The 14,753-nt window shown below is 40.2% G+C and overlaps 1 protein-coding gene across 2 annotated transcripts in view; it reads left to right on the top strand.

Moving 5' to 3' along the window:
* LOC134337491 (insulin receptor-like) overlaps positions 1–14,753 on the top strand; it is a 226,202-nt gene that overhangs the window by 152,154 nt on the left and 59,295 nt on the right. For both annotated transcript variants that reach the window (XM_063032554.1, XM_063032553.1), the window contains exon 4: positions 14,587–14,729. In XM_063032554.1, the coding sequence (XP_062888624.1) occupies positions 14,587–14,729 (143 nt within the window). The remainder of the gene's footprint in view (positions 1–14,586; positions 14,730–14,753) is intronic.

Below are 14,753 nucleotides of genomic sequence, written 5' to 3'. Positions count from 1 at the left end.
CACGCTGAAAGGACAGGGACCAGCCTGTCAATCAGTTTCCAATCCATGCCATTGTTTCATCTCAGTCTCATGCACTGTAATCTCATTTCCAGAAATTCATCAAAGGCCTTCTGAAAATCAAATATGCCACTGTCATTAGTTGGTTCTTCCTTATATTTTCTGGACAGTTACGTTGTCAAAATCTCCATAGTTTATCAAATGCAGTTTCCCTTTCATAAATCCATGTTTAATCATGTTGGTATTTTCTGAGTATCCTTTCAACAGACACTGTATAGTATGGAATTTTCTCAACTATTCATGTTAAACCGACTAGTTTTTTTAGTTTTCTTTTCAATAGTGGGGTTATATTTCCCACTGCTCGATTTATAGTGGCTACTCCATAATCTGTAGAATTTTGGAAATGACAATCAATGGAACCACATTTCCGTGACTGCTTCTTTTACTAATGGTGTCCTATCTATTCTCTCCCCCCCCCCCCACCAAAGTCTCTGCAAATTAAAACTAACATTTTCCTCCTTTCTCAGTTCTGATGAAGGGTTTTTAACCCGAAACTTTGAAACTTTTTCTCTTTCCAGGCAGTTTACCTGATCAGCTGTGTTTCCAGAATTTTCTATTTACTTTAACTTTCTGGGCAGTAAATTTCTTTGATCTGATTAAATGCTGTTCTTCTGCTAGTAGAATGTTTGATGTAAAAGGAGTTGCATTCTGGCAATATGCTGGTTCTTTTTTTTTCCCCTGGATTATTGATTGTCGGAGGCATTGAAACTATGAGCTAGTTACCTGATGATTAAAGAACTTAATGAGAGTCCATCTGTAAATTAGAGGCATATGTAGTGCTTGTGGATCTCTAGTTACTATTTCCATACCACTCACCTAGTGTGATCCCTCTGTGGTATTTATGAGCCTGTACTGTGCATGCTGAGCTGGAATGGCAAACATCCCAGTAACTTTGTCCCTTACTGATGTGTCATGGAATCCAATCACCAAATTGACCGCCAGTTGTTGGGTGAATCAGGACAATTGGAATATTCATGAGATTATAGGAGTAGTTGGTTACCAATTGTGCACAGCTAGTGCTTAACCATTTCTATTTTTCTGTTACCTCTGCAAGCACAAACTCATATCTGTCAACCCTTTCCCACACTGGTGTCACTGTAGTATCATTTAATTTTATCGTTTGCTACAGAAAGCCAAAGGTATGCTTGCCTCGTGCTCGGGACTAGTTTGCATCAGGGAATTGCATCATTTGCATCTTGGGTCAGCTGGGGATGGCATTTTTATTTGGCAATGCTCAATGCACTGCTTAGTCTCCAGCTGGCAATATCCATCTAAATGGGTGTCTCATCAGTAATGGTAACTTGATTTCATGATAGACATCTCCCGCTGCCTGATAAGAGTTGTGTTGCCAGTGATCACGTGTGGTATCTGTAACCTTAATCACATTGCTGAAGATGATCTGCAGCTATGTAGCTTCTTCATAACAATGTCCAAAGTATCTAGCAACTGCAAGTATTTTTTCAAGATGAGGACAACATAACAACTCATAGTGTGTAGCACCTTTGACTTAAAAACTCATAATGTGTAGCACCTTTTCAAAAAGTCAAATAAGGATTTGTAAGGCCAGAGAGGCAGATTTTAAGAAAAGAGGGTTCAACCTAGAAGGGTTCAAAGAGGGAATTGCAGAGGTCAGAACTTTCTGGGTCAGTTGAAGGTACAGAGAAACAATTAATTGGGAATATTCAAGTGACCAAAATTGATCAGAGTGGATTGTCAAATGGGAGTAGGTCAGAGAGGGATGAGACTATGTAGGGATGTGAAAATGCAAATGAGGACTTTAAAATTTGAGCCCTTCGTTAACTGAGGTCCAATATTTCTTGACGATCTCAAGAGTCTATTAGTATTACCTTAGAAACAACAAGGGTACAGATAAGGATTTCAGCAGTAGATTAGCTGAGACAAGACCAGAATGAATAGATTCCTTCAGTGCTAAATATTGAAAACATTGTGGTTCAGCTACAGTGCAGAAGGTTGTGAACCCAGTAACTATCAAAGGGATATCAATTAGTCCTTGCTTGGTATTACTGATGCTGCGTAATCTGCTTTTGTTTTTGGTTTGGTTTTCTTGTGTTGTGTGATTTTACTGTTCTATCAGTCCTCACACTGTCCTGGTTATTAATATTAAAATCAGATCTGCTGGGGCCAGAGACATCCTATATTCTGGTCCCTGGTCTGGGCTAGGTTGGTATCATCCCAGTCTTTATGATTTGTAACTTTTGCAGCAAGATAATAATTTATGGTGTATTGCATCCACAAAGAAACTTAGAATCTTTGAAGTTGAGACTGGGTTCGGACTTGTCTATGGTTTAGTCCAATAGGAAAGGTAAGTTTTGAATCTGGAAAGCTGAGTTGTACAGAGGGGGCAAAAGGCAGTTCAAAATCTTCACACCGCCATGAGTTGATACCATCGTAGGGTGGAGGTGCAAACAGTTTTGTTTAATTTTGATCTGAATGAATGTTCTGATCATGTTTGTTTACATCTTTATTGTGCCTTGGTTGCAGATTGTCTTATAAGTTTTCTCAAACCTGTACTGGTGTGGTGTTCTAATTTGTGATTGAGTCTGACAGTTCAATTAAGGCTGATTTATGCTGTGTATTTCTCCACATGATGCTCTAAGTAAATGTTCCAGCATCTGTATGGATAGCAAGAAGAATTGCTTTTCATCCTTTATATCGCAGTGTTTTTACTGTTGTGACTGAAAAAAAGTCAACTATTTGCAAAGTTAGAAATCCTTTACATTCTGTCTTTTCTGCAGAGTTATTTATTGAGACATTTAAAAAGGAATTTGTTTTATTTATGTACATAGTACATGGATTTAGCCAAGTTGGTTGCTATTTTGTTGGGCTTAGCTGCCTTCAGCTTCACAATTTAGGTCTGAGGACGTCACCATCCCAGTGTCAACAGACTCCATCAGCTGGCTCATTGCTGTTTTTCTGCACAATCTCCATCAGCTTCACCCTCATTGGGTTAACGTGTCCAAAAGCAAGGCCATTGGTAGACTTCCTATACATAAGGCATCAATGACTGGTTTTCCTTTGAGGATATCTGAACTAATTTCAAAGTTCTTGGGTTGCCTTTAAAACAGAGAGTTCAAAATGCTGCTGACCTCTTCTGACAGCAGAAGGTGACGGTGCCACCTTCTTCCCCTTGGCTTTCTTTGCTTTCTATGGGTCATGTAATTTTGGCACGAGATGCAGCAATGCACTGCTGATTCTTTTCAGGTTTGCCAGAAAATGATCAACCTTGATCAACCATTAATCAGTGAAGAATACAGTGCATGGTATGGTTGTGCTGTTTTTAGGTAAAAAGGAACAATTCCTGACATGAATCAACTCACAAAATAATCTGCAGATGCTGGGATCAAAGCAACACTCACAACACGCTGGAGGAACTCAGCAGGTCGGGCAGCATCAGTGGAAACAATGAGTCGACGTTTCGGGCCGGAACCCTTCGTCAGGACTGAAGAAAGAAGGTGGGGGAGGGTTTATTTTGAACCTACCAACCTTCTTTAAACCCTGCCCCACCTTCTTTCTTCAGTCCTGACAAAGGGTTCCGGCCCGAAACATTGACTCATCGTTTCCACTGATGCTGCCCGACCTGCTGAGTTCCTCCATGAATCAACTCACTTTGGCTGAAAAGTATGACTAACCTGAGTGCCCTGGGTAGGGATGGCTGGATGCTTTTTCTGGTTGGCTGCCAGTGATTAGTGGCGTTCCTCAGCGATCAGTACTGAGACCGCTACTTTTCACATTGTTAATGATTTGGGTAATGGAATTGATGACTTTGTGGCAAAGTTTGCGGATGATGTGAAGATAGGTGGAGGGGTAGGTAGTGCTGAGGAAGCAATGTGATTGTAGTAGGACTTAGACAAATTGGAAGAATGGGCAAAAAAGTGGCAGATGAAATACACTGTTGGGAAATGATTGATAATACATTTTGGTAAAAGGAACAATAGTGTAGAGTATTATCTAAATGTGGAGGAAAATTTAAATATCAGAGGTGCAGAGGGATTTAGGAGTCCTAGTGCAAGACTCCCAGAAAGTTAATGTACAGGTTGATTCTGTGGTAAAGAAGGAAAATGCAATGTTGGCATTTATTTCAAGGGGAATGGAAAATAAAAGCAAGGAAATAATGCTGAACCTTTATAAGGCACTAGTCAGCGTGCACTTGGAGTATTGTCAACAGTTTTGGGTCCCATATCTCAGAAAGGATGAGTTGTCATTGGAGAGATTCCAGAGGAGGTTCACGAGGATGATTCCGGGAATGAAGGGGCTAACATGAGGAACATTTAGCAGCTTTGGGCCTGTGCTCACTGGACTTTAGAAGAATGCAGGGGGTGGGGGGGATCTCATTGAAATGTACCAAATGTTAAAAGGACTAGATAAGGTGGATGTGGAGAGGATGTTTCTTGTTGTGTGGGTATCCAGAATTGAGGGGTGACTTTTTAGATCAGAGATAAGGAGGAATATTTCTAGCCAGAGAGTAGTGAATCTGTGGATTGCTGTGCCACAGACTGCAGTGGGGGCCAAATCCATGGGTATATTTAAGATGGAATTTGATTGTTTCCTGATTGGTCAGGGCATCAAAGGATATGGCGAGAAGGCAGGTGTATGGGATTGAGCGGGTTCCAGGATCAGCCACGATGGAATGGCGGGACAGAATCAATGGACTGAATGGCCTAATTCTGTTCCTGTGTCTTATGGTCTTATGGTCATTTAGAACTATCTATTTCATGTTTTATGTTATTCCTTCAGTGCAAGTCCAACACTAAATCATTGTGTATGAGTGTCTAAGATAGGAATTGGACTGGTTGAGGTCTCTGCAGAATAAGGTAAGTGATGTCACAAATGTCTTTAAAACAAACCATGCACTAATTTAACATGTCATTATAGTAATAGAAAATGGCAGCAGCCAGTTTTCACACTGTAGTGGTATAAAATTAAGCATATTTTTAATGTTTTGTCAGAGATAATTTCCCTGTTCTCTTTGGGAGAAAATAGTTAAGGATCTTTTATCTTTACCAGAAAGGGCCCATAATTTCAGTTTAATTTGGTTTTAAAGGCAGCACCTCAGCCACTACAACACTTCCTAATTACAGCAGTGCATCGATTCCTGGGATTTCGTCTTCTTGAATCCCTGGGAACTGCTAATCCACACACTTCTGACTGGGAGGCCAGAGATTTACCCACTGAACTGAAACAGCAGCTGACACATTAGCTTTCCTGTTCGTTAAGTTTGGCCATCTAGCTAAATATCCATGTCAATGTCTCTGCAGCTGTATCCTAATGAGTTGATTCCAGTAGGAAGGAAGAGTGGGGTCAGTGTAGGTTAAGGGGTGGGAGCAAGGTGTTCGTGGGATGAATTAAATCTATTTCCCATCCATCAGTTTGATGTAGCTGCGTGTAGCTAAGGTCAGCAACTTTTCTTATCACATGAGACTGCAGTTATAATTGGAATAATTTGTAAATCCAGATGTGTTGTTTTTTTCTTGACGTTGGAGTGGGAAGGTGGCAGAGGCACGAAGGTGTGTAAATGGAAATTCATAACTATTGACCTATCTTATTTGAGTAGTAATTTGAAGAATACATCTCATGATGCTCTGACACATCATCAGTGATGTAACCTGAGGTCATTGGGTGCTTTGGGTTTTTCACCCAGGCGACCCAGCCATGGTTGATCATGCCATGACTTGTATTCAAGTAGCATATGCTGCAGATCCTCATGGACTTGCTCTTTCATCCAGAGTCATCTTGAGACTTTGCTGCCTCGGTAAAGTTACCAGTGATTCTCTGCCTCCTTGTTTAATGGAAAAGACTGCAAGCTCTGGTATGAATTTCTTTTGTGTGCCATATTTAGCTAAAGAAGGAATTTGCATTGTACAGATGCCTTTCATATCCGCTAGATTGATGTTTGAAGCTCACTGGACTTCACTGGTGATAGATTATATTGCTTATTCCTAACTGTCTTTGAGAACATGGCAGTACCACTTGGACTACCAAGAGTCTGTATACTATTGAATGCTTGCCAGACAATTTTAGAATGCATTTGAGAGTCAGGCATATTGCTAATAGTTTGGAATATAAATTAGCCACCCTGGCTGAAAAACAACAGAATACCTTGCTAGTTGTACAGTCACCATTGCTGATGCTAGATTAGAACACTGTCCTGGTGAAACCGAACATAGACTAGGCAACTGTCTTGTGGGGCTTCTGCACTCTGGCCTAGGGTGCCATCTTGAGCTTCTGTTGTATGTCATTTTAACTCTCGTTCCCACTCCCATGCTGACTTGTCTATCCACAGCACCAGCATTGCTAAAGCGAGGTGTGTTTCTTCACATGTTCACCAATCCACCTAGCTTCTTCTCCCTTTGTTCCACCTTTCCCATCCACCCCTCTTCCCAAGTGGTTCCATCTACACACATCTCCTCCCCATTTAGTTCCACTTGTCATCTACCAGCCTCTATCCTACTCTGTCTTGTACTACTATGTGCTGGCAATCTTTCCTCTCAGTCCCAATACAGGTCCTTGGATCAAAACCTTAGCTTAAACCTTCTGATCTGCAGATGCTGTTTGATGTACTGAATTCTTCCAGCATTTTCTGTTTTTGTTCCAGATTCTTTTGTATTCACTTGCAGTACTCACTTGAAGGAGGTGAAGAATCACCGACTTCCTAAGGAGGGGAACCTGATGCCTGGAAGGTGAAACTTCGATGGTTGGGGTGGGGGGAGTTCACTACATTCCAGCCCCAATGGAAGGGAGCTTGACTCCCACCTCCCCTTGACTATAATTGCTTTTGTACTCTCTGAATGTAAAGCTTAGAATCTCACTTGCTTTTATAATTGCTTTCTCAGGCTCACTTGCCATTTTCAAACCTCCTCATACACTCAGTAGCCACTTCATTAGGTACACCTGTACACCAGTTCATTAATACAAATATCTAATCAACTAATCATGAGACAGCAACTTAATGCATAAAAGCATACAGATATGGTCAAGGGATTCATTTGTTGTTCTGACCAAACATCAGAATGGGGAAGAAGTATTATCTAAGTGACCTTGACTGTGGAATGATTGTTGGTGCCACACCTGGTGGTTTCAGTATCTCAGAAACTACTGATCTCCTAGGATTTTCATGCACAACAATTTCTAGAGTTTACAAAGGATGATGTGAAAAACAAAAAATCATCCAATGAGCAGCAGTCCTGTTAGCAAAAATGCCTTGTTAGGGAGAGAGCTCAGAGGAAAGTGGCAGACTGACAGCAACTCAAATAACCACGTGTTAGAGCAGTGGTGTGCAGAAGAGCATTTCTGAATGAAAAACACATCAAACCTTGAAATAGATGGGGCTGCAGCAGAAGAAGATCATGAACATACCTAAGGTACGCGAGGTACTTAATAAAATGGCCATTGAGTTTATATGCTCCTAAGTCTTTCTTTAGAATACATGGCTTGTCCTGGTACTTTCACTTCACAATCATTGGTGGTGTATTTTGTTGCCACATCTCTATCCATTATGCAACCTTCCCTTATTTTTTTTTACTACTTTCACAATTCTCCTCACTTCATTCCACACTTCAAAGTTTTGCACCAAATGTACATGCACTGCCTTTTATAGTGAAATCTGAGTTAATATGTTCTCTTGATTATGATTTAATCTGCTTTGTTAGGCTAGCTAAGGAATACATGTTAAGTAAAATAACAACTCCATAAGTGCCATAAAGATCTTTTACATCAATATATAAGTAATATAGGACTCTGTGAGGTGTTGCTTGTAATATTACTGTTCCTTAGCGTGCCATTGAGTAGACATAGAAGTAAATGTTAGTGTGTAACTTGACATGTTTGGGAGACACGGTTTTGTACTTTCAGCTGTTGTAATCTTTCAGCAATGCAATGTAATATGTACTTGCAATGGGCAATAACATTTTAACACTGAAGCAAACTGACTTTTGGCACAAAACACAAGGGAAAGGTAATTGCAATTACTTAAGTTTTGAGAAATTTAGTGAGATTCTTGTATTGCTATCAAAAAGCAGTTTATTTCACATGCTACTGCAAAGTCTGGTTACTTCACTTGCTGCTTTTAAATCGTTTTTTTTTTAGTAGTGTCCATTTTGGGAAAATGTGCAAAATACTTTTCTGAGAAAATTAGTAGCTGACATGGACTCCTGAGTGACTATGTTGATTGTTTTGTGGATGCTTGACATGCTCGTTGTTATGAGGCAATATAGTATTAGCCAGTAAACTGCATGATATTGGCTAATTTTGCTCTGTCTTCCTCTTGGAGGAAAAGTGAAAAAGAAGGATGTGAATGATTGGTGGCACGGTTAATTTACAGACATTTCTGAATCTGTGAATTACTTTTTGTTCCATTGCCCCTTTGATTTTCTCCCTTTCTTTGACTAAGTACCATAAACCATTGAGATCAGTGATAATCACTACAAAGAATGATAAGTACAGGTATCCAGCGATGAAGTGCGTTGTGTTGTAGTATCCTGCGCATGCTCCTTTTAACCCTGGGACCACACCCTCTGTCGGTATTTCTATCTATTTTTATTAATGGTCTCGTTTTCATTTCTCATGTCTATGGAAAGAAGGAATTCCATCTGCCCATTTACTGCACCTATATTGTCCTGGAGGCACTATGCTTCTAAAACACTTGGCTAAATTGTGGTTTGTGACTAAGCAGGTTTAATTTAAGCCAAGCCTCTGGCTTTAACATCCGCATAAACAAGAAGAAATTAGTTTCCATTGAGACTGGGGTTATTTTAACCATTTCTTGTGGGATGGTGAGATTGGGAGGCGCACGAGCAGGTAAATGCAAGGTGACCTGTTTGCTGATGGAATTTGGTAGCCAAAGAGTTAACAAAATAATGTAAACAAAAAGGACCAAACCATTCAATCATTTCAGCCTGCTTTGACATTCATGGTCAATCTTCTGTTTTATTTCGACTACCATCTTACTTCTACATTCATGATTCCACTGGAGTCCAAAAATTTGTTCACATTAGTGAATGTACTCAATTATCGAACATCCAGAGCCCTCTGGAATGGTGATTTTTCAAAGATTTACAATCCTCTCAAGTGAAGAAACTTCTCAGTGCAAGAGGCTGGAACGCCCTTCCTGGTGGAAATGATCTATAGATTTCAGATTCTAAAACTGAACTAAGCACCCTCACAGCATCACCTGGTCAAGGATTAAGAACTTTATATTTTTTAGGATGATCACCTCTCCTTTAACCTGCAGTGACGAGCAGGATCCCAGCACTTATCAGTCACAGTACTTTTCCATTTCAAGCCTGTAATCTTTTCAAGCCAGTGATCTTTTTGATCTGATTCTGAGTGCTTTGACCAGGATAACAACTGCCACAAAGCTTGTTGTTATGAGGCAATATAGTATTAGCCAGTAAACTGCATGATATTGGCTAATTTTGCTCTGTCTTCCTCTTGGAGGAAAAGTGAAAAAGAAGAATGTGAATGATTGGTGGCACGGTTAATTTACAGACGTTTATGAATCTGTGAATTACTTTTTGTTCCATTGCCCCTTTGATTTTCTCCCTTTCTTTGACTAAGTACCATAAACAAAAGCTTACTGAAAAGGATGCTTTTGCCCACTTATACAGTCTGAAATAAACCAACAGCTCACGTTAATGTTGTGCCTTTTGATGTAGATGCAGCCGAAAGGTTCGTAAAGGTGAGAAAAAAGTGGGCACTGTGGCAAAGTGAGAGAGAATTAAAATAATAGTGGTGAATTAAAATATGTGGTGATTATGGTGACAGACATTCCACCCTGTAAAAACTCATTTCAGGGAGGTAGCACCATCAATTTACGGGAGACTTCCGGGAGAGGTGGGATGTCTGCAATAGAGTAGCTCCTTAGCAGCTAGCCAGCTAGTTTAAGTAACGTTAGCTATGCTAATGAACGAATGACACCTGTTAAACTTACCTCAACATGTCTTTTACAGTCTTAACCCACCATGGGCAATAGAAAAGTCACTGTTGCAAACAGTGCAGCGAGCAACACTGTCATTATTTTGACCCGTATTAGGCAGGGGTACACTTTAGTGTAGTCTGGGGTGACGTACGTTTTATATTTTTTTGGAACACTCTGCCATGGCTTGCTCGCGCTCTTTCTTTCTTTCTCTCTCTCTCTCGTGGTCGCTCGCGTGCTCTCAAGTGCTCTCGCTTTCTTTCTCGCTCGCTCGCGCGTGCACTCTCTCTTGTAGTCGCTGTCATGCTCTCTCTTGCTTTTCTCTCGCTCGCTTTCAAAAAAAATTGATTTTCATGATATTGTGTATAATTTGCGGGCATCAGGGAGCCACTATTAATATGTGGGAGACTCCTGGAAGTTCCGGGAGAGGTGGGATGTCTGTGGTGATGGTCTTGAAGAAGAATCTTGGGCTTGAGCATTTTCATTTATTTTGAGAATGTATTTGCCTGTGGTCCTGGTATCCGTCATGTCCAGGTAACTATCTTGTAGTGCGATTTGCATGGCTACTAATAGCCTTTATTTCGTGGTGCCATTCCAATTGTATTGATCTGTGTTCATGTATATATGCGTGCTTAGTCTGTGCAGCAGACTACCTAATTATCTAAAACCTCCCTGCCCTTAGCCAATACCTCTTTCGGTCAAGCCTATTCTGTAACTTGATGTGTAATGGAAACCCCACATTAAAAGAATTTATGCACCTCAGAAGTGGAGTGGAAACAAGTTATCCTTGACCCTGGGGGACTTCCTAAGAAGGAGATAACTGTAGAACAGTTTAATCTGCTTTTGTGAATGTCATACAGGAACATCTCCTTCTTAGGAACAGGTCTGATCTGTTGAGCAAGCTTGGCTACTTACATAATCAAGTTTTTTTTAGACTTTTTTTATTTGGCTACAGCACATACAGGGGCTTGTTGACCAGTTGGTGACGTCAATAGCCAGTTAATATCTTGCTCTTGTTTCTAAAATGATCCACTGATGATGTTAAGATGCTACTTCGTTTTTAGTCTTGTCATTATTAATATTTAAGAATAATTTGGAGTGCTGTCATAGCAAACATCAGAACTGGAGGCTTAATTTGATCTCTTACCCATTTTACTGTGTCACATTGAACTCCAAAGTACACTGAACAATAATTCAAACCTTTGCTTTAAGCCCCAAACCCCTCACCACTGCCCAGATCTGGTCCCTGACCTGAACATCTTGCTCTGTCTTTGCTCTCCCTTGCAACCACCCTTCCTTCAGTTCAGCATTGGAATTAGGTGTTTTCATTTCCTGAGACTCGTGTTCTACACTTCCTTCCTTAAAAGTCCCAGTTCTGCTTTAATGTCTTCCTTAGAATTTAGTTATCTCCTCCTTGGCTTAACAGGTATTTCGTCCCCGGATATTTTGTGACATACCTGGCATACACTCGATAGGACAATTGGCTTTTATTATCGCAGCAAATTTTCTGATTCCAGAGGTTTTTCATTAAAGGCGTATTATGTAGCTGTGCGCTATTCTTGTCTAATTTTAGACTGCACGAGGAGATAATTCCACATTTTAGTAACGCAGTGTCCCACACATTTTTCTTCCCTTTGAGTCAAAAAGTTGTGGATTCAGATTTCACACTACAGACATAAGCATATAATCCTGGCTAATTCTCTAATCTACTAAGGGAGTTATTTTGAAAGAAAAATTAAACCATCTTCTAAGTCAGGCACAGAGTAGGCTGGAGGAACTCAGTGAGGGTGGGTAGGTGGAATGGGGGGGTGGTGAAGGGATGAAGTAAGAAGCTGAGAGGGAATAAGTGAAAGAGGTGGAAGAATAATAAAGGACAGTGGACCATGAAAGAAAAGGAAGGAGGTGTAACCAGAATGAGGAATGGAAAATGAGAGGAGGATGTGGGGAGAAATTATTGGAAGTTAAAGAAATCAATGTTCATGCCATCAGGTTGGAGGCTACCCAGACAGAATATCAACCTGAGTTTGGCTTCATCATAGCAATAGAGGACATGCAATAGATAGACATGTCAGAAAGGGAATGAGAAGTCCCATGGAATATGGTAGGCTTCATAGTCTGTATTTTTGGATGTTTAATTTTTCAGGTGGTCTTTCAGTGGGAAAAAAAGCTTGAGGAAAGATGGAATAAATGTTGCATCACAACCAACATTTATTCCTGAATCAATATTTTTGAAACAGATTACATGACCATTTGTCACATTGCTGTTTGTGAGAGTTTATTGTGCACAAATTGTCAGCTGTTTTCTAAATTACAAGAATGCCTAGATTTCAAAAATACAGTATGCTTTTTTTTAACTTCTTAACTGCAGGCACACATGAGGATTAATTTGCTTGGAGCCACCTGCAAAAGTTTGAAACTAAATCTTAAAATAATCTGTTTGGTGTTTTACAAAAACAAAACATTACAATTGCTAGAAATCTGAAATGAAAATAGAGAATACTGGAATATTCAGCAGTTGGGGTAGCATATGCGGAAATAGAAAAACAGAGCTCTAAGGTGGAACAAAAACAATTTGCGGAGGAACCTAGTAGTCAAGCAGTATCTATAAAGGGAAGTGGACAGTTGAAATTTTGGATTGAGACTCTCACATGAAAGATAGAGAAGAGATGACCAGTGGAAAGAGGTGAGAGGGAAAGAAGGGTTGGGGCAAGAGCTAGAAAGCAATAGGCGAATCCTGGTTGAGCCGTGGGAGGAGGGAAGGGTAGAAAGATAGAGGTTGGGAGGTGTTTCGTAAAGTCAACAGTGGGCTGCATTTACTGGAATCTGATAGGAAAAAGGGAAGTGGGGTCTAGAATCAAATAAGGGAGGTATTGTGGGCAGACGAGAACTGTAGAATGAGGGATCCCGGTGGGTGTGTGCATGGATGATAGGCTGATGGAGTGAGTCGAAGGAGGGGTGAGGGGATTTGGGTGTGTGTCCGGGGGCCTTAGTAGACTAGGTGGAGAGAAAAAGGTCAGGGGAGTGTGCAAGTTACCTGAAATCAGAGAATTCCATTTTCATTCCTTCACGTTCAGGACTACCTCCCTCTAATGTGGCTGGAGTTTCCATAGGGAGTTACGACCTGTATCTCTCCAGCATCTTTCATTTTGCATAACTGACCTGTCAAATTGATGTTAGATGCAATCGAGTCTCAGTGACAGTTCCATATTGTACCAAGTTGAGAAGCCAATTGCAATTCATGTGAATAAGATTGCTTACCTTCAAGACTGCATTAATTTGTTTTATTCTTCTTAGTTTTCTATTTGTTATGTATTTCACTTGCTAAATTGCTTACAGTTGTATTTCAACTGTATAATTTTATTTATTTAAACCTATTTGAACTATTTGAAATGTCACTAAATACCAGATTATTTTAAAAGTTGAAGCTGCCTTTAATTGTAATGCCCATAAAACCCAAGAATTTGGTTCTAAGAGTAGGAAGTCAGATTCTGTTGCATCCAAAGTCTGGTCCCCACTCATACCTACATGTGGAAGGGGAGGGATAGTAAAGGCCTCTGTTACAATCGATGCCACCAGAACCGCTACTGGTGAGAGATGCTGTGGAATTAGAGTCCACTCAGAGTGCAGGTACCAGATCTGATTGAACATAAACTAACCTACAACCCAAAATGGTGATGACTGAATGGTCAATAACCTGAAATTTTCATTCTGCTTCTATACCAGATGAAGTCTGAAAATCTGTATTTTTCTTTAAATTTTCTGATGCAATTGCTTTGAATGAATGTTATCTGGATGTGGCAGAGCACCTCTCCACTGAGCAAATATCATCTGAATAGACTGACAGTATAATACTTTCATTGAAAGTATCACTCACTTTGTGCTGACTAATGATTTCAGCTAAGTTACCTTTTTAGGATGAGGCACATACTCTCAATCCTCTGAACTGAAGAAGCCATGGCTGTTTTTTTTTGCATGACTTGAAAAGCTGCACAGACAGATGTCTACTCTGCTAATACAGTCAACAGCATCCTGAGGCGCCGTATGGAAAAATGAGGTGTCTCCTGCATTAGATTCGTAACAGGGTGAATTAACATACTCCGTGATTTAGTACTTGCTGCCACGTTTACTCTTTAGATCATCTTACCAGTTCGATTCTTGTAGCAGTTTACTGCATCATCCACTATCTTTTGGAATCTGTTGTGGACTGTCTGTTGTTTGCAAGGAAGCTCAAGTCCAGGGACCTTTACTGTAGGATAAGTAATATTTGTTCCATGCATTGGATATACTCCAGAACTCCATTTGTTTAGGTAGTGATTTTGTACACATGGTATGGACATTGATTACTGTTTTCTTCAATATCTGGCGTGATATTAGATGTTTCTGTGGTGGGGTTCACTGAGCTGGCATTTTTTTTAATTGGCCACAGAATCCTAGGCTCCAACATTTGTAGATATTTCCCTGTACTCATGACTGAATGCAGTGTTGATAATGCAGTCTGACCATTAATAATATGCTCTTCAGTTCCAGAATGATGACACTAAACATATCATCTTGTACTTGCAGTGATTAGTAATGATTATTTTTGTTTTCTTCATCAGCCTGCTTTGTACTCCTTGTACTGGCCTGTGTCCAAAGATATGCTCCGTGAATATAAAGACCATAGAATCTGTGACAGCTGCTCAGGACCTGCGAGGCTGCACCATCATCAAAGGCAGCTTGATCATCAACATCCGTGGAGGAAGTAAGTATGGGAAACCTGTTGAAG

The sequence above is a fragment of the Mobula hypostoma genome, chromosome 24 (genome assembly GCF_963921235.1).
Source record: "Mobula hypostoma chromosome 24, sMobHyp1.1, whole genome shotgun sequence".
NCBI classification, from domain to species: Eukaryota; Metazoa; Chordata; class Chondrichthyes; order Myliobatiformes; family Myliobatidae; genus Mobula; species Mobula hypostoma.
The sequence above is the reverse complement of the archived record's forward strand: the minus strand, read 5'-3'. Positions and strand labels throughout refer to the sequence as shown.